At 39.0% G+C, this 27,590-nt stretch overlaps 2 protein-coding genes across 5 annotated transcripts in view; both read left to right on the top strand.

Annotated features, from left to right (window-relative positions):
• The window catches only part of rapgef4a (Rap guanine nucleotide exchange factor 4a), a 31,977-nt gene extending 31,037 nt beyond the window's left edge, over positions 1-940 (top strand). For all 3 annotated transcript variants that reach the window (XM_028591956.1, XM_028591957.1, XM_028591958.1), the window contains 2 exons: positions 4-58; positions 225-940. In XM_028591956.1, coding sequence (XP_028447757.1) covers positions 4-58; positions 225-349 — 180 coding nt within the window. In that variant the 3' untranslated portion in view covers positions 350-940. The remainder of the gene's footprint in view (positions 1-3; positions 59-224) is intronic.
• A 1,870-nt stretch (positions 941-2,810) lies between these two features.
• Positions 2,811-27,308, top strand: map3k20a (mitogen-activated protein kinase kinase kinase 20a). 2 transcript variants are annotated; one of them, XM_028591554.1, is made up of 20 exons: positions 2,811-3,064; positions 4,522-4,705; positions 7,271-7,358; positions 11,068-11,169; positions 12,059-12,124; positions 12,217-12,245; positions 12,932-13,069; positions 14,583-14,669; positions 14,975-15,049; positions 15,143-15,249; positions 19,041-19,176; positions 22,554-22,598; positions 22,696-22,726; positions 22,827-22,966; positions 23,093-23,155; positions 23,245-23,334; positions 25,385-25,501; positions 25,650-25,724; positions 25,889-26,039; positions 26,219-27,308. In XM_028591554.1, the coding sequence occupies exons 2-20, from the start codon at positions 4,547-4,549 to the stop codon at positions 26,938-26,940; spliced, it is 2,421 nt and encodes an 806-aa protein (XP_028447355.1). In that variant the 5' UTR covers positions 2,811-3,064; positions 4,522-4,546; the 3' UTR covers positions 26,941-27,308. The 2 variants fall into 2 exon arrangements, with proteins under 2 accessions (XP_028447355.1, XP_028447356.1); XM_028591555.1 differs by lacking the exons at positions 22,554-22,598; positions 22,696-22,726; positions 22,827-22,966; ... (4 more) ...; positions 25,889-26,039; positions 26,219-27,308 and adding an exon at positions 19,981-21,490.
• Positions 27,309-27,590: the final 282 nt, after the last annotated feature.

The raw sequence follows: 27,590 nt of genomic DNA, 5'->3' as shown, positions 1-27,590 counted from the left end.
CAGCGGATGATCGCTAACACGGTGAAGATAGTGAGATACTGTAGGAGCCAACCATTCAGTGAGTGTACATCCCAAAAGTTTATTTCATAGCGAGGAAAATTGGGATAAAGTATCAAAATGGTTTGAATAACAAATTTCAATTAGACTCCAGTTCTCTGTTGTGGATTTTTCAGGGAATTAATTTCATTTTAACATTATTACTTATCCATCACTCATTTAACCAGGTCCAGATTCACCTCTGGCCAGCAAGAACCCGGAAGTTCGGACTTACGTACGTCAACTCAACGTGATCGACAACCAAAGGACGCTATCTCAGCTCTCTAATGGACTTGAGCCACGCAGGTCTTAAACCACTCAGGGAAAGAAATGTTACACTCTGATGTTGCTTCACTTCATGACATGCGCTTGCATTGGGATGAATTTACTCCAACAGGCAATTACATGGAGGGCCTAATGACGTATCTGATAATGAGATATTGTTTCAGATGCATGACTTGTTAAGCCTTTTATTACAGTAATTTGTGATACTGATAACAGCAGTAATTGTTGGTTGGTAAAGTACCTCTCATATATCTGTGCTGCACCATCATCTCCAAGTCAAACAAGAGTGACAATTTAAGGAATTAACAATTTTTGGGGGGTATCTCATTTATCAGATTAACATTTCATGTAAACACTATGTGATGCTTTAAAAATGCAAAGTCTTGATATTCCTGATATTCAGTTGTTTCGTATCTTTTGTATCAAACAATATTTATACATATTTAAGTTTGTGAAAATATGTGTTGTAAACTGTATACAAATATTTATTTTGACATCAGCATGCAAAGAGTTGTTATGATTGTTTGCCTTTGCTTCATGTGAGCACATTTCTCTTTGGAGATACAGTAACTGTCTGAAAACCTTTTGTGTGCTGAAAATATTAAATATTTTAGATGTATTTGTGCATCGTATTGTCATTATTGTTTTGTTTTGCCATTTCATTAATACATTGTTTACAATCATGCCATGTTAAAATAGTATAACTTTTGTAGTTTTTTGTTAATTTTCCATACAATAACAGTTCCTAAACATTTCAGACTGACTTGTTTATTCATGAGCCCAGTTTCATACAGGTCTGTTTAAGATATCGTCATCTGAGAGAATTGAAGAGGAGAGGAGCACAATATTTTGAGCACAAGAAGGAGAGAAACCTAATCAGAAGTCTGCATTACCCATTTACTGCATTCACCTCTTAATTATAGTTATTAAAATATTAGTTGAGTCTAACTCTGATCCCAAATTTAGACTCATTGATTCAGTGCATTTAATCTCAGCAATACCACAGTGTAAAAATAATCCTGAATATGTCCTGCATTCAAATCTTAAAAGTACATTCAAGTATTAGCATGCATTCACTTAAAGAAAATACTTATATACTGCTGGGTAGCTTAATCTTTATAATACATCATGCTTTAACAGTTGATTTATATTTTGTATTAATCTTAATCTGCAAAGTAACTAGTAATTTATGTAGAATGTAATGAAGTAAAAAGTATAAGATTGCTTCTAATGTGTAGCAGTGTTAAGTAGCATAAAATGGAAATACTCAAGTAAAGTACAGGTACCCACCCAATCATTAAATGGCTTGTTGATTTTCCTGTGAGAGGATTAGTGTCCAGGATTTATGCTAAAATGATGCAAGTATCCATAGGAGAACTCCCAATAGTAAAGAAATGGGAGCAAGAGCTGAGCCCGGAGGGGAATGTAATTAATTGGGAGACAGTTTGGGACAACATTTCACACTGTTCCAAGAACCCAAATCAACAGCAGATCCACTTCAACATATGTCATAGGACACATTGGACTCCTCAGAAGAGATACGTCTCTAAAGCCATTCCTACTCCCTACTGCACGTTCTGTCAACCTGAACAAACTTGAACTTTCCTTCACATGGTCTAGGAGTGTGAACAGGTGCATGAGTTTTGGAATAAAACAACAGAAATAATATCTGATGTGATAGGATGTCCAATTCCTACTGACCCGATTGTTTTGTTACTTAATGATGACTCTAAATTACATCTGCTTGGGAGACAAAAGAAAGTTTGGATAGCTGGCTCAACCGCAACCAAGAATATGATAGCTCAGCGCTGGCTCCCCCCCACTCGTTTTGTATAAAACAATGGTTAGCATATTTTCTGGACATAGTTATGCGTGAGCTCTCTACAGCAAGGATTAACAACGCCAAATCATCTACTAAAGACCTATGGAAAGGTGCAGCAGCACAGGTATCAGTCCTAATGACTTCAGCATCACAAGAAGTAGAGGAGGGCGACTAGGCAAGGTGTGATTTCTGTTTTTGCTTTTATTTGTTTGTTTGTTTTTTCTTTCTTTTCCTCAAGATAAATGTAGTGGAGTAAAAAGTGTAATATCTTCTTACATTTAATGGAGTAAAATAATATATTCTATCTTTACTCAAGTAAAAAAAAAGTACCTTAAATGTGTACCTAAGTGCAGTACTTGAGTAAATGTAATTCATTACTTTCCACCAATAATAATTCCAACCAATAAATTAATATGAATGAGCAGGAGCCAGGAAAGGGAATTAAGCTCATTTATTCAAACTGTTTAAAACGAGGGGAACATTAAAACTAAAACAAAAAATTGACCCAATAACATTTGACAGAAGAATAAAAGCTATAGGGTCCAGTGCTGTTCCACATTTAAGGGACCTATAGCATTTTAGTGTGGACCTCGACTGGTCCGCAGACCACACATGGAGCACCACCGTCCCAGGATGGTGTAGGAAAACAACATTGGAGGACCTTGGAGTCTGTCCCACTTTGGTCCGGCGGGGGGAGCTGTTGTCATCAGGATCGTGAGTGTGAAAGAGTCCAGTACAGTCAGTGTTGGCTGCTGCTGGAAGAAGTTGTGCAACCAGTAAAACCACCGCGGAGTGAGTGGAGACAGAAAAAAACGTCACATGAGATTTACCGGAACACTGAACTTCTTAGACGTCTTAAACGTTAGTAACGTGCAACGACGACGAGCTGCTCTGAAGACGAAAACTTCGCACTTAATGTCGGTATGTATGTTTACCCTGTCAGAAAGTAAAGGTAAAAGTTAGATACAGGCCACAGTATTATGCTGATTCATAATGTACAATACACATTATATGTGTAGCCTACAGGTTTGTTTTGGGGCTGTTGAGTGTGTCACATAACGCAGTGTTAATTAAGGGCTTCTGTTAAAGTGAGATGATAACATGTACAGTCATAATAATACTGATAGTAATAGTAATGCAAGTTATTTTCAACTCTCTTAATTGTTGATACAGTAAACTATGCCCTTGGCTTTTTCATGTTTGAATGTTGTGAAATGTTTGCAGTGCATCATGTCTTTATAAAGCCATGTAACATTAGTCATCCAAACTAACCATGCACTGAAAGATCATTGGTTACTATTTAAGATTGTGATATCAACATCTGGATGTGTCTGTGCTCAGATTTCACCACGCTGCTGACAGTTTTGATGTTAAATAGAAGCTGACAGGTCAACCTACTATCCCCTAGCTTTGTGTGATTTATTTTTCATTTGGTTTTGATTACAGTAACTACTTGTGGTTTGACATATGGCTATCAGGCCGTTATTGTTGCAGTGTTTGCTATTAAGTGAGAACTAGCAGGAAGGAGCGCTACCATATCCCAGTAACCCAGGCTTCTTGAGTGGACGGAAAATACTGTGGGCTGGTCCACTGAGCAGATTGCTGTGAGGCTAAGTATAGCACACATACAAGTAAATCAGCAGAAAGCAATGGCCCCCCTTTGTGACAATGAAGGCATTTCCTGCTGGGCTGGATAGCAATCCCAATGAAGACCCAGGTAACAGCCTTTTAACAGCCGTAATTGCTCTGCTTGAAATGGAAAACCTATGAACAATAACAGAGCTACAATTTCCGGTAATGATGGAATTATGTCCTTTATAAGATGCTTTTTATGCTCTTATGGACAAACAAAATGATGTGATAATCAATCTGTGTTGACTCTAGTTTGGTAGCATTACGTTTCTAATCTTGGTTTACAGAAATACTCATATTCTTGACCTTAGAGAATATGAGGTTTTCTCTACTTTTTTTGCACTCTCTGTCTGTGGCCTTACTTGTACCGGACACTGTAGACCATGCTGGAATAGTGTCTGACTTTAGCTGCATGATCACAGCATACCAGGCATGCCATCATCCTTATACAAGCAGAGCCTGGACCCTGAGCTCATTGCTTACTGGTGCTGATGATGAGGAGGGTGTGGAGCATAGAAAAGAGATGGTCAGTAAATGACAGAGCTAAAACCAGGGATATCACTACATGCAGAATCAGCCTCAGTGGCCCCTTTTTGGATTATGATGGAGTCTCGTCTAACCTGCAGTCACACTCTCAAAGGTGGTGTTTTAGAGTAAAGCTATTCTTTGAAACGTCTTGCACAGCAGGAGTACGTTTGTTTTACCTTACATGACTTAGTTGAACCAGACTTCCTTCCTTCCCTCAGAGTTGGTGCTGAGTGTCATTATGAGATGTCGTCTCCAAGAGCCTCCTTCGTGCAAATCAGGTTTGATGACATCCACTTCTACGAGAACTGTGGCGGCGGCAGCTTTGGGAGTGTGTACCGAGCCAGGTGGATCTCCCAGGACAAAGAGGTGGCGGTGAAGAAACTGCTCAAGATTGAAAATGAGGTAGGAGTCATAATTGCCTGGGCTTTTCATATACTTTTTAATTGTCAGTATAGTAATCATTTTAATTGCTACCCCATTTAGCCCGATGTGGTGACTTCTGTACCCATCACTCACGGTCATTATACACCCCCTCTTTTAGAAATGTGCCATGAAAGAAACAGTATTGCCAAATGAAGGAATGTATTTGGCCCCAATTACAGCAGGGACTGTTCTTGAGATTTCTTTAAAAGCTCAGGCTCATTGTCTTACAGACAAAAAATCTTTTCACCGAAATTGTGTTATAGTTGTTGGCCTGTGATAGGATCTTCAGAAAATGATTCATGGTTTCTTTTATGAAATTGTAAAAGATCACAGATATCCATTCAACTTCACTCAAGTGTTGGAGAGATGATTGTTCAGTGGAAATAATAATTTAATCCTTTCACATTGAACCAATTGTTCTATTAATTACAGTGTTTGGCTACAATTAAATGGATTGGTTTTGTCAGGTTTCTGTTCATTCTAGGAATGGTTTCACATTAATCTTTCTGGGCCAGAGTATGTTATATTCATTTATTACACAGCTTTGTTGAATTCTCAATTCTGATTGGTCAATTACGGCTTTCTACCGTCTGTTATTTTTGAATAGCAGACCGCTGCTGTGAATAACAGACCGTTGCTATGGACGCAGTTCTGGAGGACCATTTTTAAGTCAATAAAATCATTTTAAAATCAATATTTTAATTATTGATTTCTTTAGTTTAGCTTTAGTTGCTAGGGCTGCACCATAGATCTTTTTTTTTATTGTTTATTGCGCAATAAACACATCGCAAAAGGCTGCTACATATCCCGAAAGACACCAAAGAGATTATTTAAGTTAGTTAAAAGAGAGTATCAGTAGAAAACTAGCCTACACTTAATTAACTAAGTCATTTTGTTAAGGGTTCTTGTGTATGTTAAATTCTATGTTCAATTTGATCAATAAAAGAATGTTGGAAATTACAAGCACTTTTCTGTATTTTTTGCAGAATATTGAAAGCAGCAGCAAGGCAGAACTAAGTACACTTTAATAATCTGTTTATCGCAAATAATATTGTTATCGCGATATTCAACAATGTAGACATTGCCTTTTAACTGGTACAAGAAAATGGGAACATATAACACCTGTCTTGGCCTCTCTTCATTGGCTTCCTGTACGATTCAGGATCGATTTAAGATCTTATTGCTTGATTTCAAAGCTTTAAATGGTTAGGCCCCTTTGTTTCTGGCTGAACTTTTACATAGCTATACACCAGTCAGAACACTGAGGTCAACCAACCACCTGCTTTTGGATGTACCAAAAGCTAGGCTAAAAAGTAGAGGGGATCGAGCTTTTGCGGTGGGTGCTCCCATCCTCTGGCATAACCTTCCATTGTATATTCGAGAGGCGCAGACTATATATACTTTTAAGTTCTTGCTAAAGACACACCTTTTTACTCTGGCCTTTGGTCCTAGCTGAGTGGGCGTCAAATGTCTTTTAATGTTTTTTGTTGTTTCATGTTATTTGTAACTATGTATTTTTACGTAATCATTTTGTATTTGATATTCTGTCTTGTTCAGCACTTTGGTCAACCACAGTTGTTTAAATGTGCTATATAAATAAATTTGACATTGACATTGAAATAACATTATCGCATATTGCATATTTTCCTCATATCGTACAGCCCTATTAGTAGCTGTGTAATAAGCAAGGTTAATGTAAAGTGAGCAGGTCATTGTTGCGAAGGAAATCCATTCAGAGTGATTTAAGACCCCTGCATCACCCTGTCGGGGTTCAATTCGCAATAATGACCCGCTATGGAGAAAGAGTCTGTAGAATGCTGTAATTCATCAATCAAAATCTAGTATTCAACAAAGGTGTGTAATAAATCAATATAACATACTGGACCATATATTTATATATACTCTTTGCCCCATGCTAGCGACATGGCTCTGTTGGACAGTCCACTACTTTGGTCCATGAAATATCTCATCAAGTATTTCATGGATTTTCATGAAATTTTATACAGATATTTATAGTCCCAAGTGGATGCATATTACTGACTTTGGTGATCCCTTGACTTTTTCTCTAACGTCATCATGAAGTTAACATTTGTGCTTTTTAGTGAAATGTCTCAGCAAATATTAGATAGATTAATTGCCATGTAATTTGGTAAAACATTAATTTCCCGCAAGTGATGTCAATCCTTAAACTTTTCATCCAGTGGCATCATCAAGTCCGAGTTTCACTAAGTCCAGCACTTTGGTATAAAACGAACGCCATTTCCATCAGCCTCAGCTGTACTTTGTGTACCAAACGCTAACATGCTAAACTAAGACGGTAAACGTTGTAAACATTACACCTCCTTAGCATAAGCATGTTAACATTCTTATTGTGAGCATGTTAGCATGCTGACATTAGCATTTAACTCAAAGTGCTGCTGGGCGTTAGCATAGCTGCAGACTCTTGTTTCTTTAGACACTGATAGAATAATGTTCAGACATTTTTATTGCAACCTCCATCATCGTGAAAAAGTTATGTTTTCCTCTTGTGTGTCTATTGTTTAGGCTGAAATCCTCAGTGTCCTCAGCCACCGTAACATCATCCAGTTTTATGGCGCGATTGTTGAGGCTCCCAACTATGGAATCGTCACCGGTAAGATTTAAATACAGTATGTCTTAATGATAATCAGTGTACAGCAGAGTTGCCGGGCTACATCAAAACGCAGCAGCTGAATCTGTTTGCATCAGTTGCAGTTTGCTCAACACTGAATAGTGCAGAGGTTTCTATGGAAGCATTAGTGAATGCCAGAGGGTTCAGGAAGTGCACACATTGATACAGTAGTTGTGTGCCCCTTTTTTTGTGTGTTCAGGTTAGAGGCTGAGAAGAATAAAGCTCATGTAGCAAGGGGCCCTCGATGCCTCTGCACAAACTTTCACTTTATTGTGGAGATGTAATTTAAGTTTTTTCTGCTGGTGTTTTGTTTGACTAATTGTTATAGCATTGATCTCCCCTTGGTCTTCTGCATTAATAAACCTTCACATTTGGATTTAAGACCATCAACTGGATTCTTTTGTCATCCTGCACTCTTGTTTCGGGCAGAGTTTCTTAATTTGCTGTTTTTTTGCAGTTTGGTCTATCTGAGTGTTGTTAAGCTGTTTGCTATACTGATAATGATGCCCCATATAAAAATAATAATAATAATAATAATGTTACTATCAATTATTATTATTATTATTATTAAATCATACCCTCTTCTCTCTTCCCTCGTTTCCTGTCTGCCGCTTCACTGTCAACTGTGCAATGTCAAAACATAATCTTAAAAAAATGCCAAATGTCCCAGAATCCATGGTGATGCTTCAAACTCCTTGTTTTGTCCCACCAACAGCAGAAAACCCAAAATACTGTATATTGAATTAACAATCATATAAATTAGCAAATGCACACATTTCAGAAATTGGAAACAGCAACATGTATTATTATAGTATGTATTGTTTGAAAAATGATAAATCGATTTTCAAAATGATTGCCAATTTGTTTTCTGTCAATCAACTAATCAATTAATCAACTAATTATTGAACCATTGTATGTAATTGAGATTTAATTTGCAGTTGCACGAATGTCCAAAATCCATTCCCTTTCTAAGAAAAACTTTTAAACATCAGAACACCAACCGCCTAAAGTCCAGCAGGCAGCAGCTGAGCCTACATGTAGATAAGAAGCTGTGTTATAGGCTCTTAAAATGTTTACTGACTCTACATCAAAGGCTAAACTTCTGAGCCCCTTGGGATATGACGAAGAAGTACCGTTTGTATTTGACAGTGCCATTATTGAAATGCCTGTGACATTCAGGGGTTACTGCTTGTTCGGGAAACCTTGTGATTCTAGAGAGTCATATAATTTCAATGTCTTGTCCACAAACATCGCTCTCCTTCCAGGAAAAAGTTTAACACACTGTCAGTGCAAGTGGTAGCAGCCCTCACTCACATCCTGAACAGGGTGTATCACCTCCTTCCATCATGAGGACAATACACAACATCCCACACAGTGCAGCTCAAACACATGAAAGATGTTCTTTGTTCTTGTGGTCAATGAAACCCATAGTTCACATTTTTCCTGAATAAATCAAGTGTGTTCATTGTGTGTTATCTAATACAGTAAACTGAGATGTGTTTCTTTCCCAGTCAGGGGTGTTGTTACAAACATTACATGTATTGACAGAATCTTTAGCTAAAGCACCTTATACTAAATGCATTCAAAATCCATGAGAACAAGAGCTAGAAGTCATCAAAAACACACAACCTAAACAAACAAGCATGTATGTTCGATGTGTGCTATTTGAAGGGTGAAAGGTGAATGATAAACATGGAGAGATTGTGGCTCTGCCTTTCTTTCTTTACCTTTGTAAAGATGTTATAGAAGGAGCCCTGTATTTGTTTGTTAAAAATGCCAATATCTCTCTACGACAGTCCATTGTTTGGATAAATTGTTAGAAACAAAAGGCTAGGTTTTGGGAAGAGGTGACAAAAACAACAAAACTGTGTTGCCGTTATCAAAACAGCCAATGCTCCAAGTTGTGTTGTCTTCATTCAATTAACAAAATCAGCATTGAAAAAGAAAATGCTTTAAAAAAAAACACTCCTCAGTCAAGATGAAAAAAAAAAGTTTCTTTAAACACATATTATTTTCTGTTTTTCTGTTTTGTACTAGATAACCGTCCTGTCATTTACATCAAGATATATATTCTTTTACACATCACAACCACCTAAATGTTTTCCCAGTGTGACACACCCATCGATGGCATGACTACAGTCAACTCAGGTCAACCCATAATCTCCATGACTGAGATTTGTCTTCCATCACCATGCTAAAATAATTGTCCTTTTATTGAGGATTTCTGGGTGGTAGAAGACTGCTAAAATTCTGCATACAGTATTATGGAACCTCATCTTCTACAAAACGACACTGTAACAAAGTTGGGCAACTGGTGCCTCTACAGAGTTTCCCATCTTACATTCACAAAGCTGCATGTCGTGCAGGTGTATATCCTCGTTCACCAGGTAACTTACCGGATGTGACTTTACATGTGACTTTTTGTTTTCTTCAGTAAGAAGAAGATTAAGGTTATTGTGAGCAGAACACTCTCATGTAAAACTTGTGTTAAACGTTAGGCAAACCATGCTTTCTTTGTGATAGCTGTGTGTGAGAGTAATCGTTAACAGTTAGGTGAAAGCATTTGCAGTTGTGACCGCTAACATATGTAAACCTCATGCCACCTTAGCAGCCACTGTGGTATTTTGCAGCTGTGAAAGAGGAAGGTTTTGTTGTCAAGGGGCTGGTTGGTGTCTCTATTCATCAAAGCAGAATCTAATTAGCACCAGATACAGGAAAAATGTTTATGGCCATCCTGACCATGCCTTGTCCACATTCATCAGTTCTGTTATAAATTAAGTCTGTTGACATACAGCATCAGGCTAGGCAGTTCCCTCTTTCTACAGCCAATATCTACAACCTATTTGAGAATCCCGTTTGTCTATGTTAACCTGCATGGGTTTACAATGTCTGCTGTCACTCAGCCGCCTCATAAACCTAATGAATTAGTTATTGTTTTGGGGTAAAGGTACATTACATTACTACAACGTAAATAAAAAAAGCCATGCAAAATCCAGATTCATAATAAAAGACATTGGTGTGTTTTATGATTGTTAATTAAAATCCTGTCTTGGTGCCGCTTGCATGTTTACATTACTGTGTTGGACCATGATTGGGTTATTATGCACAAACAGAGGTTTCCTGCTGTTTTAGCTGGTATGATAGTGCTTGTTTATCTTCATACAAGCACTTTACCTCACGAGATCTCTGTCTATCGATAGCAAAAAAGGTTGATTTGCCTGTTCTGCATATGCTTTGTGTTAAACAAAAGCTTTATCTGTATGTCTTTGGAAAGTTTTGTGAGGGGGATTTTGCAAAAGGCTACATGGTGGTCAATACCCATAAGAAGTGCCCCATTTGAAGTGTTTAAAACTTTAGAAAAGTAGAAAGACTATTATTTTGTGTTTTAGAGTTTATAAATGTGTGGGCTCCTGAGGTAACAGGGTGGCTCATTGTGTTCAGTTAGTGATAAATTGAGCTCCTCCACAGCAACAGGTCAGTGGCAGGAGCCATTTGTAAACAAGACACTGTCAGCTGGCTTCCAGGAGTCATCTGGCAGAATTTCAATTTTCAATTGTTTTCACATAATGCTCTCACATACTACACTCATATGTACAATGTAACGCCTCCAGAGAACGGGTTTGTCACTGTAAGTCATTTTACCATCACAAACTGTCAATTCCATAAAACATAATCACTTTTTTTTTTACAGAGTATGCGAGTGGTGGATCATTGTATGATTACCTGTCCAGCGATGAGAGTGAGGAAATGGACATGGGGCAGATCATGACATGGGCTGCAGAGATGGCTAGAGGTAAATGTGACAACTATTTTATCTCCTTGATTATATCAGTAAAAGACAGCTTGCTATCTATCCAAAATTCAAGATCTGTTGCAATATTATAAACATTTAATGGAAATATGTGAAAAAAAGATTTTAAGAAAAGAAAAAAACATTTAAATATTATATATTCATCTTATACAAGATTTAGATTGATTTTTGGATGCAATAAAAACTGAACTGCAAATCATTAAGCACAAGATCAAGTTTGGCTACATTTGCCCATCATGTAGTGTCATTTGGAAACAAATAGAAAAACTGATACAACCCAAGGTTATTAATCTAGATGGAGATTGAACCCTGAGGAACACCAGCATTGATGTTAAGAGTTTCAGAGTTCACATCTTTAGCTCACCTTGAAAACGTCATATCTTAACTATTCAATTTCTTTAAGAATCTTGACATACTGTAAGTATTATAATATCAGAGGCCTAACACTTAGAGAGGTCTGAAAACCAGATTGTCAGCAGGTTAAATCAGACGTTTTGGTAAGAAACAGCCATAGCTTGGAAAGTATTCAAAGGTTTTACAAGGCAAGACAAAGTGTTTGACTTTGCTCCTCGCGTAAGCCCTAATTTGTTGCAGTCATTAATGTCCACACCAGTGTTTATGTGCTTTAGTGTTTGCAGGGACTGTAGGTGTACTTTTACATGGAAATATAAATAAACAAGAGTCAAAATGAGCCTTGATTTTCTACCCAAAGCAGCACTAGGTCTCCCTCATTGCTACTCTACATATACAGTATTTCAAACAAAGATGCATTATTTTCTTGTGTGATTGATCAGAGCCACCAGTGTGTATATAGGAGTTTCCAGTGATCTCCTTCTGAAAAATGTCTCTTTATTTTTATTTTTCACTTTAGGAATGCATTATTTACATTCAGAGGCCCCCGTTAAGGTGATCCACAGAGACTTAAAGTCCAGGAATGGTAAAGGATTTGATTTCTAGAATATTCTTTTGTTTCCAAAACTATGCTACATATTCTTTAAAGTGAATACATACTTTTATTTTCTCTTGCAGTTGTTGTGGCAGCAGACAAGGTTCTAAAGGTAGGATTTCATTTGACTTATACCCTGTAGAGTTTCATCTCATATACATTTTGCTGCACAATAAGCTGGCTCTGATTAGGTGATATTGTCTGGTTAGCTGAATGTTTCAACTTTTATCTCAGAATTTGAAAGGAATATGAGCATAAAATACTGGTATGTTATTTACCTACAGTATGTCGACACAAGAGGGCAGTGACTAACTTAGCTTGTTCGAGAAACCACTGAGCTTCACTATAGGTGCTTTGGTGGATGAGACTAGTAGAAAGAAGATTTAACAAAAACTCATGGCAATATATTGTACCTTTTATTTGCAAGAGAGTTAGTATAATATGTAAAACTATTAAGTAATTTCATACGTAATTTGAAACCTCCTCTGTATGTATCTGATGTATTATAGAGCTAAAAGCCAAGAACATAGTGTGGCAAATTGCAGTGACGAAAATAGCAGTTGATTGCAGTACAGTAGATACCCACATTTGTAGCATTTACTAACACCAGCATCACCACCAGATGCACACTTGTGAGTTACAGCCACTGTTCTTTTTCAGTAGCAAAAGAAAATCTGCATTGCTGGTTTGATTAGTGCGCAATAAGGACATTGTTCTATGGATGGTGGCTATGAATTGCAAAATACACATTTTGACTTAGTTGCAATGGTTATTTCTATTATGTTTTCGTCACTTCAGATCTGTGATTTTGGGGCATCCAAGTTCCTGACTCACACAACACACATGTCCTTGGTGGGCACGTTTCCCTGGATGGCTCCGGAGGTGATTCAGAGCCTGCCTGTGTCTGAGACTTGTGACACCTTCTCCTATGGTGTGGTGAGTGACAAGAAGAAGGGGAAAGCAGCATTCTCTGTAGATCACTGTTTTGGCACATATTGCCTAATTTAGGGTAAGAGCCAGCAATCATCTGAGTGATAGTGTCTTGGACAGTTGCCCTTATTCTTATAATGAAGAATAAGTTCTGTGCACAAATGTTCCTCAGTGTTATGACTTGGTCTCAGCTATGAAATTAGAGTTTCAGACGTCTCCTAAATCTTTTCGGGGTCTAATATCCGACTATCCTACAAGCAGTTTTGATGGAGTATACTGGCCCCTTAAGACTTACTTCCAGCTTCTTTATACGTTTTTACTAAGATTCTTTGACTCATGAGTCAAAGTTTAGGACCGTTCTGAAGACCATTTCTTTCAAAGATCACACAATGAATGATTGACAAGAACACTGAGTCTCAAAGCCTGACCCATTTATAGAATGCTTTTTGGTTTTCAAGGAAAGATTTAAGAGAATAATGCTTTTGGTTTATATGCCTATCCTAAAACCTTATTCAAATTGAATCAAATATGTTCAATAATACATTTGTAGAAATTGCACTGAAGTCACCCATGGCTTAAAAAACAACTGTCAGTCAACCAGTTCCTTTGACTTTTTCATTTCTGTATTTCTTTCTCTGCGTAAGTAGACAATAAAAGTAGTTTTGACCTTTTCATAAGTATAGCCTCTTAGAAACTTTCTGTCTTTCTTCTTCTTGAAACTCTTATGAAGTTTCTGTCTAAAGACTTTTGGAAGTAGTTTCAAAATGGAAACAGCTTACAAATTGCAGTTCCTATTACAAGAGTAAATTACTGATAAAAAGCTCAATCAATTATCAAAAAATATGTTTCCCTAGATTTTACAAGCTAAGCATTCTTATAATTGTTATGATAAGTGCTTTCTATGCCAGGGATACTGCAAAATTGACTGCAGATTTATTAAGTATGCAGTTTTCCCCCTCAGTCACTTTTCTGAGGAGCTGTTTTCTATAGTAAAATACATACATGTAATACGAGGCAGCTGGCAAGTGTAGAAATATGGTACACATATACAGTAGAGCCCTTGGCTCTGGATTTTGCATGGCTCTCCTCCACCTTTTCATGATCTAATTTAATGCCGACGCAGGTTGTTATTTCTGATTTATGTTACTGCTGAATATCAACTGAAAAGCACCTAAATTATCAAGGGAGTACTGCGATTGTACTTCAGAAATCATGGTAGCCTTTAATCATTGTTGAAAATCTAAAATGAATCTTTTTGTCTATTTTGTATGTTGCATTTGGCCTCTAAGAAAGGCAGAAAGGTGTTTTAATGTTTATTCATATATGAATATGCATGCTTTAGAAACAGATACAAGCTACTCATCCCCTCAACAATATTTATTCTGTGAAAGCCAACCCAGTGGGGCAAAACAGAAGATTCATAGATGTGTATGTTGACAGAGCATACATGCATGCTTATAATTTTACAGTATTATCACTTTGTTTGTTTACTGACCTTGGCTCTTGACTTCTGTGGCAGGTGCTTTGGGAAATGCTCACCCGTGAGATACCTTTCAAAGGCCTGGAAGGTTTACAAGTGGCCTGGCTCGTGGTGGAGAAAAATGAGGTGCTCTAGTGTGTAATTACATGTACATTCCAAATACATTTATTGACCCTTGGAAATGGGGCATCATTATTGTCCAGTTAAAAAAAACTTCCTAAACACTAAAAAAAAAAAAAAAAAAATATATATATATATATATATATAAATAGTTTTATTGTAGTATAGTATAGTCCTCTTTACGGAGAGAAAAGCTAGTGTGACTATACGTTCTGTACTGTACGTACAGGTCTTGCTTGTATATTTTCCAATCTGCTTCCCAATTTACATACACCCCTTCAGCTCATCCTACATCTGACTGTGTGTTTCAGAGGTTAACTATCCCGAGTGGCTGTCCTGCCAGCTTTGCTGAGCTCATGAGGAACTGCTGGGCAACAGAGCCAAAAGTGAGTGATCCGTTAAGTCACATTAGCTTGCAAATTAACAACATATGTATGGTTCAATTTGAATCACAGACAAATGTTTGTGTGTTGATTTAGGAAAGGCCAGTGTTCAAGCAGATCCTCTCTACTTTGGAGTCCATGTCTAATGACAGCCAACTTCCTCAACAGTGCAACTCTTTCCTTCACAACAAGGCTGAATGGAGGTAATGTGATCAGCCATTCTCCCAGGCCCAGTAAATGTATTTATAACTCTCCTTTTTTCACCAATATACTGCCTCAGCCTAAGGAAATGTGCAACTGTTTTCAAAGAATGATGTGGAAATGTAGCTGACGGGGGCCGTGAAATACAAAAAGGACTTGAGATTGTGCATATAGATCTTTAATAATTACACTGATAGCTACATAAAGGCATGAAAACCTCCAGAGAATCATCCATCTGGATATACTTCCTCTCTTTACCCATAAGGCCCTAAAAATAATCACCATCTTTTTCAAGTAGAAGTGTTTAATTGGGTTGTATGAGCAGCTGGAGGTTTGGTGAGTCTCAGCTGTTACTTTATTCTCTATCTCCCTCTCTGCGGGGCTTGTCTGTGCTCTGAGGTTTTTCCTCAGAAGTTGTGCTGGTGGCATCATGTCCAGGCAGCCATCTGCAGGTGGAGCAGGTTGGAGTGAAGCTTGCTGCTGGAAAACAGAAACTGAGAATGTGTGACACAGAAAGATGCATTTGTTATAGCTCAAGAGGTTTGATACTATAAGCCTAGCTGGCTGAAAGTGGAAGGACAGGCTTGATGGTGATAAGAGCAGGTGGTAGCTTCACCAGAAAGGGTGAAGAGATATTGTGTTGACCTCAGAGCAGTGAGATCTGCTGGGCTACGGTATAACAAACCTAACAAGTCTACAGCAATGCCAGTTGCACTGTAAGGCTTCACACTGAGCTAAATGCTAACATCTGCATGCTTACATGCTCACAATGATAATGTTAACATCCTGTTTTGCAGGTATAATGTTTACCATGTTCACCATTCAAGTTTAGTGTGTTAACGTGCCAACATTCACTAATTAGCACTAAACACAAAGTACAGCTGAGTGAGGCTGATGGGTGTGTCAATAGTTTTGCAAGTATTTTGTCATAAATAAAGTTTTGACTTGATGATGGTGCTAGAAGAAAAGTCAGGGAAGTTATTACAATTCACAATGAGGGGAACATGAATGAACACAAAAAAGACAGCCAACATGTGTTCAGCAGTGCTTCAGATGGTTAAACCACAGTACAATGTCCTCCTGCTCTTCTGCATCATCACTGTTTAGCTGCTCTTAATGCAGATTCAAACAACTTCAAATTAAAGGGGCGAGTCGCAACTTGACTGACAGTCATTGTTTCATGTCAAATCCAGTACTTACAGACTGCACTGTACAGTTTTTGTACAGACAAAGATTAAATGTCAAGCACTGAGAGTATAATAGTCAAAAGCAGCTGATATACTTTAATGGTTGCTATGTCTTACAACCACTAAATTAATATCCGGTATTCTGTAATCTAATTATTTGTCTAAGAAGCAAATATAGACTGAGTCACATTAGTTAAATATCATGCAAACTAAACAAACACCTCCTGTTACACTCTTTATCAGACCATTTTGGCCAGACTTGTCATTTCCTTGCTCATCTTGCAACTGTCTGGATAGGACAGTTTAAAAAACTCTTTAAAAAAAGTAAGAGCAAAGTACAGGGCGACATTTGTCGGGAAAATGGTAGGTAAGAGGACAAATTATTTGGGAAGTTGAGCAAGAATGGAAATTGTTTAAAGTGGAAAGCGTAGGTGTAAAAACTATTGAAAACTGGCTACTGAAACACTGGCCCGCTGTAGGGTGTCCGGTAAGAACTTGAACCAGAGATGTCTGACTTTGAGGTCCAGGAAGATTTATTCACAACTCGAACATGAAGTTAACTATGAAATTGTATTTGACGTTAATAAGCATCTGACTTACTATGAACATTATTTACCAAAACTAAATGTTATAGCCACCAGCATATAACAAGAAACAGTACTAAGAATTACATTAATTTCTCTGTAATAATTAACATAAATGTAACATATTGCTCAGTAACACAAACTGAGAATAAGGCTTATCTATTAAAGCACACATATCCATAATGGAGAAAACAGTGTAATACACCTTTAATAGCTAAGCACGTTGCTGCACAGCGCTAGTCTGTTTACTGGCGATTGCATGTTGCTAGCAAATTGCCCTAACACAACCTGAATATCAACACGTGGCTGCACAAGTTATATTAAACAATCTGCACATCTATCAGCTATGCAAACACAGCAACAGCAATATTATCAAGGTGATAATATATCTCTCTCTCTCTCCAAATAAATGTCACATCGTAACACAGGCTAAACTTATCCACATTGTAACAGAACACTTATTGAAATATGAATAAACATAGCTTTAACATTTACACAGATAACGAGGCCGTAAAACCCATGACAGTTTAGCAAGCTACAGAATAGTTTTAACTTACATTCTGGGCTAAACAGATCACTTCAACAAGTCCGAAAACGCAAAAGGAATGATAAAAAAAAAGTCAGTTTACAGCTGCTGCGTTCTGTCCCCTTCTCCTGTCTGAGCGTGAGTGATTGGCAGGAGATCAAAGCAAAGACTCTCGTCACTGATTGGTAGGTGTGATCCCCTACCTTTACTTCAACAGTCCTGACTCCATTATCTGGATTTGGGAGATCTGTCCAACTGGCCACAGTGCTCAAGGTAGTTGAGTGTCGACGACCATCACAGTGACACCAACCTGTAGGTCGGCAGTTTCTGAGGTCCATTTCTGGCGCGCTTGTATACCAGGAAGGTAATACTTGATGAAATGTTTCCAAAAGTGGTCAGCTAGTTGTTGACTGTGCCTTCACCTGCGTCGGCTGAGTATTTCCGACTCCGGGTACACAACCTGGGGCAGTGATGCATCTGGCCGCCCCATCAACAGAGAGTTGGGGGTGACTGGGTCCGGATATGCTATGTTGGACGAGACATAGCCAAGGGGCTTAGAATTAAGGATCCCCTCAATTTCAGCCAAAACAGTCCTGAGTACATCTTCGGTCACCAACTGGGCACCTAAAGTTGCACTTCTGGTTTACCGCACCATTTGCGGCAGTCAGTGCACCCTCGCTGGTAGCGACGAATGGCCTCTCTCCCACGCAGGATCCAGTACTTTCTGCAAGTCTCAGTAAAGACCCATTCCGGTCCTGGATGGCGCAGTTTCTCGTCTAGATCTTTGATGATTAGCTGAGTTAGTGGGTGCCAATGGGCAAGCACAATTGGATGGATCATATAAGTGTCAAGATGTAGGACGGAGGGATGGTCTGCTGCTTCTTTGGAGCCACACGTGACCTTGCTGTGAGAAAGGCCACTCCGACCTTACCGCTGAGGTCCTCAGTTCGGTAAGCTACAGAACCATAAGCCTTCTCCGAAGCATCACAGAACACATGAATGTCCCTCAGGCTGTTTGGGTTGTTTAGCTCGGGGCTACTGTAGCATCTGGGAAGAGTGATGTGCTGAAGCTTAAGCAGTTCCCTTTCCCACTCCTTCCAGGTCTGGAGCAGGTCATCAGGTAGATCAGGATCATCCCACTCTCTATGTTTTGCGAGTCAACCCAACAGACACCATCCTACTGCAAGAAGAGCCTCTAGGGCACCAAATGTGTATTAATCTGAAGCTGAGAATTGTCCCTAACAAATGCACTATGTAGTCCTGTTTAAGGATATAAGACAGCCTTTTTAATATACATATATTAATAGAAATGGGCTTTGGGCTGAGTGCCACAGGCAGGGAAGTATTGAAAGATGGACTGATAAATTGTTGGTTTTGGTCTTTTCATGGGATTTGTTGACAGAAAGAAAAATATTGAAACATGCCAGCCTTTAACATAATTGAATGTGGCGATATTTGGTGAATTGTTGACAGTGTTCCGTTGCCATATACTGCAGGTGTGAGATTGAAGCTACACTTGAGAGACTTAAGAAGCTGGAGAGAGACCTGAGTACCAAAGAGCAGGAGCTGAAGGAGCGAGAGCGCCGTCTAAAGATGTGGGAGCGCAAACTCATCGAACAGTCCAACAGCCCGGTGAGTTCCTCTCTATCTCCTCTCCACCTTGATCCACCTTCACGCTCAGGACAGCCGCCATTAACTGTCAGGTGGTCCCAGCAGCAGCATCTCACTTTTACACTGCTGTTCACATGCGTGTTTCCTCAATCACATTGGGAGAGTGACAGAATTCTTCCTCTGGCGTTATGTGGAAATAGGAAAGCAGTGAAAAGAAAATAAAAAGTGTGGAATGAGAAGTAAATGAAAAAGCATATTATGGGCAGAGTATATTATTGCCAGTACTTCACTTACAGTATGTGCAGTGTAGTGCATGGTTGCCCAACAAGTACATTTGCATCATGATGAAGAGTGAATGCTGCATTTCTCACTAGAATTCATATTGAATTGTGAGCGTTGCAGAACTTTAGTTTAAGCTTTGCTGTTTGCTCTTGTTCCCAGCATTGTATTATTTGCATGCAAAAGACACAACAGATTATATTCTGGTTTGCACTTTGTGTGTTTCTGTGAACAAAACATGGTTGCTTTCTCAAAACTGTGTGTGACCAAATGCCACAGTATTGCACAGTAGAGATAACTTAAACACCTTTGAATTAAGCACACTAAAGTTTCCTGTGTTTCCTTTCTTTTCCTATTCTCCCCTTATTGTTCTGTTCTGTTAACTTCCCTTTACCATCTAGTTTTCTTCTTGGGTTGGGGTTAAAATTGTCCACTTTACTTATTTACACTTATTTTGTGGTTTGTCTGATTACTTACTTCCTTTTCTTTTCTTTTCTATCCTCTCTTCTTTTTTTCACCCCTATGTCTCTTCTCTCTCCCTCTCAGCTCTTCTTACCTGTGGCAAAAAAGATAAGCGCTAAGTCATTCTATCAGTCTAAGACGGAGGAATCAAACAGTTCACAGATGTCATGTCAGATCACAACCTCCAGTAACGAGGAGGTGAATCTGCAGTCCATGATGAAAGGCTTTGAGGACATGTTTTCCTTGGACTTTGGCCGGCCTGTCCTGCACTCGGGCATGCAGGTCAACATGCAGGCCAGGCAGAACTCCTCCATGTCGAGCAGTGTCAGAGAAGGACACAAAATCAACATGACTCTGGGGATGGGACGCTTCACTTGGTCTGACGACAGTGAATAAAGCTCTCCGACGCTCTGTGTTGCCACAGCTGCATTGTCAAATACTGTTATCTCACTTAATGCATTATTGGTGTTATGGAAGCACTATTTGGTAATTAATTGCTTGTTAAGTCATGATTATTTCAATCATTTCAATCTTGAGAAACACCAGGAATGGCTTACTATTTCTTCTGTTTTGTTCAAGTTGTATTCAGAAATCATAAAGATACAATAGAATATATTTGTAGCCCTCAACCTATGGATATTATGGATGCCATTTAGCGTATGCCTAATGTACTGGATGTATAGTGCCATGCTGTGAAGAAAGAGCCACGTGAGCCAGTTGCTTAGAGAAGGCCAGGCTTTTATGATGAAGTGACATTTTGCTGACATTAAGATTGGCCAATTTGTTCTGGATGTGGTGGAGTGCAGTTGTTGAGACGCAGTCTCTTACCAGGATGAGAAAGTACATGTTTTTTCCTCTGACTGACCCAGGTTCAAAACAGCAGGAGAGGGACTTTTCTGTGTGACTGTCAGCTTCATTCTCAAATTTTACATTTTACTTTTTAAGACAGGCTTGTTTCTTAGGCCTGAAAAGATTTTTAAAATTAAGAAAAAAATAATTAACAATAACAAGATTTCTGTACTAAAATGCCTCAATCAGACATCACAGATTTGACCAAATATAGATTTTAATAGAATAATTTCCTTCTGTACACATGTTTTACATACGCTATCACACCATATGGTCTAACTGAATATTAGCCTCAAGACCTGCACTTTACAGTAGAGAAAATCGTATTAGCATTAGTGTTCAGTTAGGTATTAGGCTTCATCTGAGGGAAGGACATGCTTCCTTGAGCATAGCCCATTAAATTGTCCCCTTCGCTTGTTATCATCAGTCAGTCTCATGAGGATGTAATCCTCTGTATTCCTGTGTTGTTGCTTGTTAGCATCCTGCCATGAGCTAATATTCCTATTCAAACATCGCCTGTACTCCTGTGCCATCAAGCCCTATACACACCAGACAAGACATAACAATGAACACAGACTCTTAGCATTATTTACATTTCCCTGTGTGAAATCCAGACACTTCAGAAACATTCAGCCTTCACACTTGTTAGTCATCTCATCAAGCTTTTGCCAATATCATACGACCTTCTTGATGTGACTTATTTCCCTTCACTGTTTTGTCAATAAATCAGTTTCTTTCAACTCTCTGCCGATCTGTTTTATGAGAATGATGTTGTATTACTACTATTATTGCCAAACCTTTTATGATAGAAGACAGAACAGAGCATAGAGACTGATACCATTTTAATAAGATTGTAAAATATATTGCTTCACTAGGCATTTACTGTATGTTGAGCTGTTTCTTCTGATATTAACTTTATGCCACTTTGTAACTCCCAGTATTCATGGTCTGGTTACCCATCATGCACTTAGTCCACATGGGGGCAGAATTGTGTGAACTAAACCCAAGTCTTTTTCCCCCTGCAGATTCCACACACACGTATCATAAACACAAAAACTGTGCTCCTCATTTTGAATTTAAGATAGTGCTTTGAGAAAGAAGCATGGCAGCACATTTGTGAAATTTAATATGCTGCTTGAAAAGTGATGTTAAGTCACTCCAATGAGACTTTGGCAGCGGAAGAGTGTTTCTGAATCTGTTTACTTCCGAACTGCAGCATTGGAGGAGGCGGAAAACGCTGCAGGGCTGAGTGGCTTTATGGGGCGGCGGGCTGCACTGAAATGTATGGCAGCAACTGTCTATTGAGACCGGCATTCAGCTCATAATCTGAGCTGTTATCAGATGTCGTGGGAAGAAGACAGTGAATGGGGGATTACTCATTCATTTAGTCATCTTTCCTCCAATTTTCCATTGCATTATTTCTGTCATTACACACCAGTCTCATGATCACAATGATGACATCTTTATTTTGGCTGGCAAGTTTCTGCCTGATTACATTTAATGAGCAATAAATGATTTATCTTTCAAACAGATCACGTTAGATCAGTCAGATGGACATTTCGGTTTGATATACACCATTAGAGGAAAGTTGTCTTAATCGCACAGCACAATAACCGGAAAAGTAATGTCTTCGCAAAACATGGAAAACATGGCTATTTTCCATTTTAATAACATTTACTTAAGTCACATCTACACCATTTACTTGTGATTTTTACTTTTACTGTCGGTCATGAATGCAGACGTTTCATACTGTCTTTATTCATCCATATTCTATTGCTGTTACTTTTACTTGTCTTGTTTTTATGCAGTTGCTGCCCACCCTTGACATCTATACGTGGACAGAGGAGCATGTGGTCAGTATCATTGTATTTACCACATAACTAGTATATTAATTTAGACTCTCACATGCTATTAAAATAAAAATAATATATTTCCATTTTATTCCTTCAGTATTTCTGGATGCAGCAAATATTTGGCGCAGGTTCGTCCATTTACTTTATCTTTAATCCGACTTTAGCATCTTCAGACTCTTTATTTGTGATCTGTTGTTTAAAAACTGAGCGTATCCTTTTCTGTCTCAGGAGAGGGTCCAAGTGGCATGCAGCTATATGCTGACCTGTTTAAAGAAAATCACATCACTGGAAAGAGGTTGCTATTGCTCACAGAAAACGACATGCGGGACATGGGGGTCAAATCCAAAGGTCACGTCATGCACCTCAAGGCAAGGCACAGTTATCCATTAACCACAACTGTCTTATTTCTTTTAATCTATACATACTTTACAGGATGAGGTCATTGCTCTTTGATATTTGTATTAACAATCAATCTCACATTGTCTTTTTCGCAGGGAGAAATTGAAAAGCTAACGAATGAGTACCTCGGGTTTGTCCACTTCCCACCTCTGTTGAAGGTATAAAAGTTTCTTCGTTATCTTCAGGTAGAGTTGTTTTTTTGGTTTTTCTGTGCATCTTTGGTGCCTAAACTCCCCTTTCTTCCCAGGATGAGCTGGAAAAGGAGGTGCAGAAGAGTAAAACTGTGAATCTGGAGCTGGTGTTTGGGTACCACTGGAAACCAGGAACTGGGAAATCTGTAAGTTTGTCGTTGCATGCACGCACGCACACACGCACGCACACACCGACACACACACACACACACACACACACACACACACACACACACACACACACACACACACACACACTGACTGCATCAGCATCTTCTGCAGCTGTGAGCATCAGATGTAGTTCATAATTCGCTCTGTAAAGGTCAACCAAAAAATTGAGGACATTCACAAATAAATGTTGAATCTGCTTTGATTATTAATTGTTAACATCTTTTATAAGTTTGGTAATATTGTTCCTTTGTAAATACAGTAGATGTACAGAATCATGTTTTTGCCATGATTGAATCAGCCTCCTTGCACTGAAGCTTTGTTCTGAGAATTCATGATGATGGCTGTTATACTGACCATTGAAGGCATCACTAGACATGCATAAAACCAGATAAATAAATATTTCATTCTCAGCCATGTACCACATCCACCTCGACTTGCTCACAGCCCTTTGTTATGATCTCAAACTGTGGAGAAAGGGTGGCTCTTCACTTGCTGTTTCAATTTAATCAAAAATAGCCCATTAAGCCAGAAGTCATTTTCTTTTTAAAAGGCAAACGTTATTTAATCTTTCAGCTGTTCATTGTCCCATCATAAATAGTCCTCTTTCAGTGTGTTCGGCAGGGCTGAAACGAGCCTGCTAATTGCCTCCCATTTCTTCTGACATGTGGTGGTTTAGTGGGTAGAAAACACAGCAGGGAGAAGGAAACAGGAGGCTGAGAAAATGAGAGCTAATTATTTTCCCCTGCCTGGTGTCAGGTTCCATGTCAGCCTTGTTTTTACAAACTGGAAGGTTTTTTGCACTAAATAAAACAAACCCGCACTGCATTTTTTTCTTTGCCCGTCTTTGCTGGCGATGTCATGGAAGCAGCTGCACTTCTCAAAGACAAAATGAGGGCCTGCGATTGTGCGGCCACCATCTGACAGCCACTGAGGGTCCCCTACTAATGAGGATATCACCGTGCAGCCAAGTGAAAGGTGCTGAATTATGTATGAGTTGTCATTAGACGCACTCGGGTCCAAGGCATCATTACCAGACATTGTTTCTGCTGGAGTGATTAGAGTAGCATGGACCTGGGAGCCCCGGTGCGACCGTCCAGTGCCGACACCAGGCCAACGCGGGGCCACGGTGTGTTTCTGAGCCAGAGGCTTGCTGAAGCTTCCCCTTTGAGCTGTTTCCAGCCCCTGGGGACGATACAGGAGAGGGCGAAGGCTTCTCAGACGAGTATGTTAGTGCCATTCCTCTGATGTCTTTCTCTGTGATCACTACACAATGAATTGGCCTGTGCCATAAACCCTGTGTGGTTAAGCGGTGACCTGTGGCTTCAGGGCCGGCTTTTGGGGATTGGCAGAATCATTATTGCTTCGTCAGCATTCAGTATGCAGGAGAAGAGAGCTGGGGAATTGAGATTTGTGCCTCCTAGTGAGGATTTGATGTGTGCCGCATGCAGCAAGTCATGAGGAAAAACCTTCACCCTTATCACCTTAAATCGACCAGATTCCTGCTCCAAGGAATTAATCCTGGATCCCACAGAGAATAATAACATCAATGTTTAACAAGGAATTTACAATGTCTACATAACAATATTAGCTACTGTTGTCATTTGTTTCTATCTCTCTGTTATAGTATTGTATGAAATATGACTATTCTCACTGCAATGTTGAGGCATTAGTATAGTACTGATTTCCATTAAGATCTGTTCTCTAAATAAGGTGTTACACAATGCTTTAGATATTGCACACAAATTGCCTTTTATATAATTTATCGTTTTTTGTGCCCTTGCAATTTATGTATAATATTTTTATGTTATAATTTCTTTCCTCCCCCCACAATAAGAGGCATTGTGGCCAATAGCTTCCCACTACTCTTAAACTACCTCTAGGTTGTGCTGTTGGTTTATATACAAGAGTGACCAAGTTCTCCACACAGAATACTGCAATTATAAACTTTTCCGTGCAATCAGGTGTTGTTTCTGAGTGCACCAGACCAGACTTACATTATCTCACCATTATCTTTTTCCTTTCAAGGACTGCAAATGGAAAATGTACATGGAACTTGATGGAGATGAAGTTGCAGTAACCTACATCAAAGACGTCATCTTCAATGCCAACCGACAGGACGTGGAAATCCTGCGGATGACTAAGGTTTCATCAGAAATACACATGACCACTCATGTTTTAATCAATTCTAAATGTTGTCTATGTTTCTGACCTAACTGGTTGCATTTTATCTATTAGATTGTTGTATTGTTGTTGCCATAGTCAGATTTATTCATGAACTAATGTAACGCAGCCACCTTTTGTGATGGACAAATGGATCGTTGGATTACTGCAGCACCAGAAAGTGGACTACACAGTCAATTATGAGGTGAGTCATTTCAGCAGCTGTGGGAGGCACCTCACAAAACAAAGAAAAATATACACGTCAGCTATTTGAAAATGCATCAACTGCAATCACAGAACCCTGTGCAACACGTATACATATTTTTAACAATAAATATCCTTATATTCTTATTTGACTTCACACTTCAGAATGATGTCAAGTCACCAAAGTCTACCAGACAAAGCTGTCCAGTGATGTGGAGTCACAGTGGTGGCCAAGACGAGATCAAGACTGTGGAGCTGGTCATCGAAACTACACCAGCTAACATCGACTGGAGCCCCATGGACAAGTCTAATGCTGGTAATTGTTTTATTTATAGTTTTGTTGAACCAAAGAGTGCCAAAGCAACAGTCTTCACTGCTGGATAATTAAAGATTGTTGCTGTTGAATGTCCTCATTTCAACATATCACAAAAATATTTAACAATATTGAACACAGACTATGCTCCTATTTTTTTCAATCCATATCTTCCTTTTTAGATATTGATCCCACATGGATGTGGAATGTAAGGCGGAGGCAGTTGATGAACCAGAAATCCATGCAGACAACTGCTGCTCTGACTGCCTTCACTAGCTCTGACGCCCGCACTCTGCCTCAGTTCCTGTCCGCACATGAAAGCCATGGGTTTTCTTATGCTGCAGCTGTGCGTCGCTCTCCAAACCGTGCCCATGGAACTCCTTGGATTGACTCACGCAGCTCCTCGCCAACTACCAGCCTGTCGGCCAAACTCTCCTCGCTTCATCTTGGGTCAAAGGGCAGCAGCCCTTCCAGCACTACGTCAGAGAGCGCCTCAGAGAGGGAGCGAGAGCGCCCACTCAGTGCTGGAGCAGTGCATGACCACCACAGAAATCGCTACTTGGGCAACACATTAACTGTGGGAGGGGGACAGGGTAGGGGGCATGCATGGACCAATACTAGAGGTAACTATATTAATAATAAAACCAGCAAAACCTCACGACAGCCAGCGAGGCCATGGTCCAACAGTTACAGTTTCACACCACAGAACCGCCCCTCCACAATACCAGGTATATTGTCTGTGACAGAAAACCCCAGTGAGGAGAAAGAAGGGGCCAAAGCCAGTGAAGGAGGGTGGATCAAAGTGGAGCGACAGAAAAGATTGCCACGTCAGGACAATAAACAAGTCAGAGGTCGACAGAGGAAAGGGGGCAGGGGAGGTCGCGGTGCTGGTGGAAGAACTTAATGTGGGCCACACACGAACTGACAGCTTCTTAACATGCGCTGAAAAGGTTTTTACATTATGAATTATGTCTGCTTACATGCTCACAAATGAACTGCTTGTTTTAAGAGAATCACACTGATACCTAGGCTATGATGTGTATATGAATGAACATAAGTTTTTTATTTTTTTTAAACTGGCTGCTATCAGGTTAATATAAATGCTTTATTACTTTTATTATTATAAAAATGGAAAAATCATCCTTGTTCTTCACTTTCTTCCTTTGATTTAATATCAGGTAGCAACCAGCGTTATGGTTGCATAATTTATTTTATTTTATTTATCAGCCCAGTTTCTCTCAAGTAATCAAATAAACTGTTATAACACCCTTATATACAATGTTCATTTCTTCAAATCCATACTTTCTGAGTTGCCTCTTTGGTATGTCTCTTTCTGTGGAGTATTTTTGAAATATAACATGGTCTTCTGATTCCGTTGTTTGACAATTGACATAATAATAAGATAAGATATGGTATGCCTTTATTGATCCCCAGTGGGGAAATTGTTGTTGTAGCAGCAGCAGCACAAGGACAAAAGTAGGTCTAAAGATAAATATAGAAAGTTAAAAATTACTAATGAGAGGTTTATCAAACTAAAATAAAAATATAAGTTAA

This window comes from Perca flavescens, chromosome 11 (assembly GCF_004354835.1).
Source record: "Perca flavescens isolate YP-PL-M2 chromosome 11, PFLA_1.0, whole genome shotgun sequence".
In the NCBI taxonomy this organism is placed as follows: domain Eukaryota; kingdom Metazoa; phylum Chordata; class Actinopteri; order Perciformes; family Percidae; genus Perca; species Perca flavescens.
This window is presented reverse-complemented; position numbering and strand designations above follow the sequence as displayed.

Excerpts from the sequence above, each read along its gene's own strand:
- map3k20a (XM_028591554.1), top strand. The coding sequence starts at position 4,547 with ATGTCGTCTCCAAGAGCCTCCTTCGTGCAAATCAGGTTTGATGACATC. Across the intron at positions 14,670-14,974 it reads TCGTGGTGGAGAAAAATGAG|AGGTTAACTATCCCGAGTGG; the intron begins GTGCTCTAGTGT and ends TGTGTGTTTCAG. Across the intron at positions 25,725-25,888 it reads ACTACACAGTCAATTATGAG|AATGATGTCAAGTCACCAAA; the intron begins GTGAGTCATTTC and ends TTCACACTTCAG.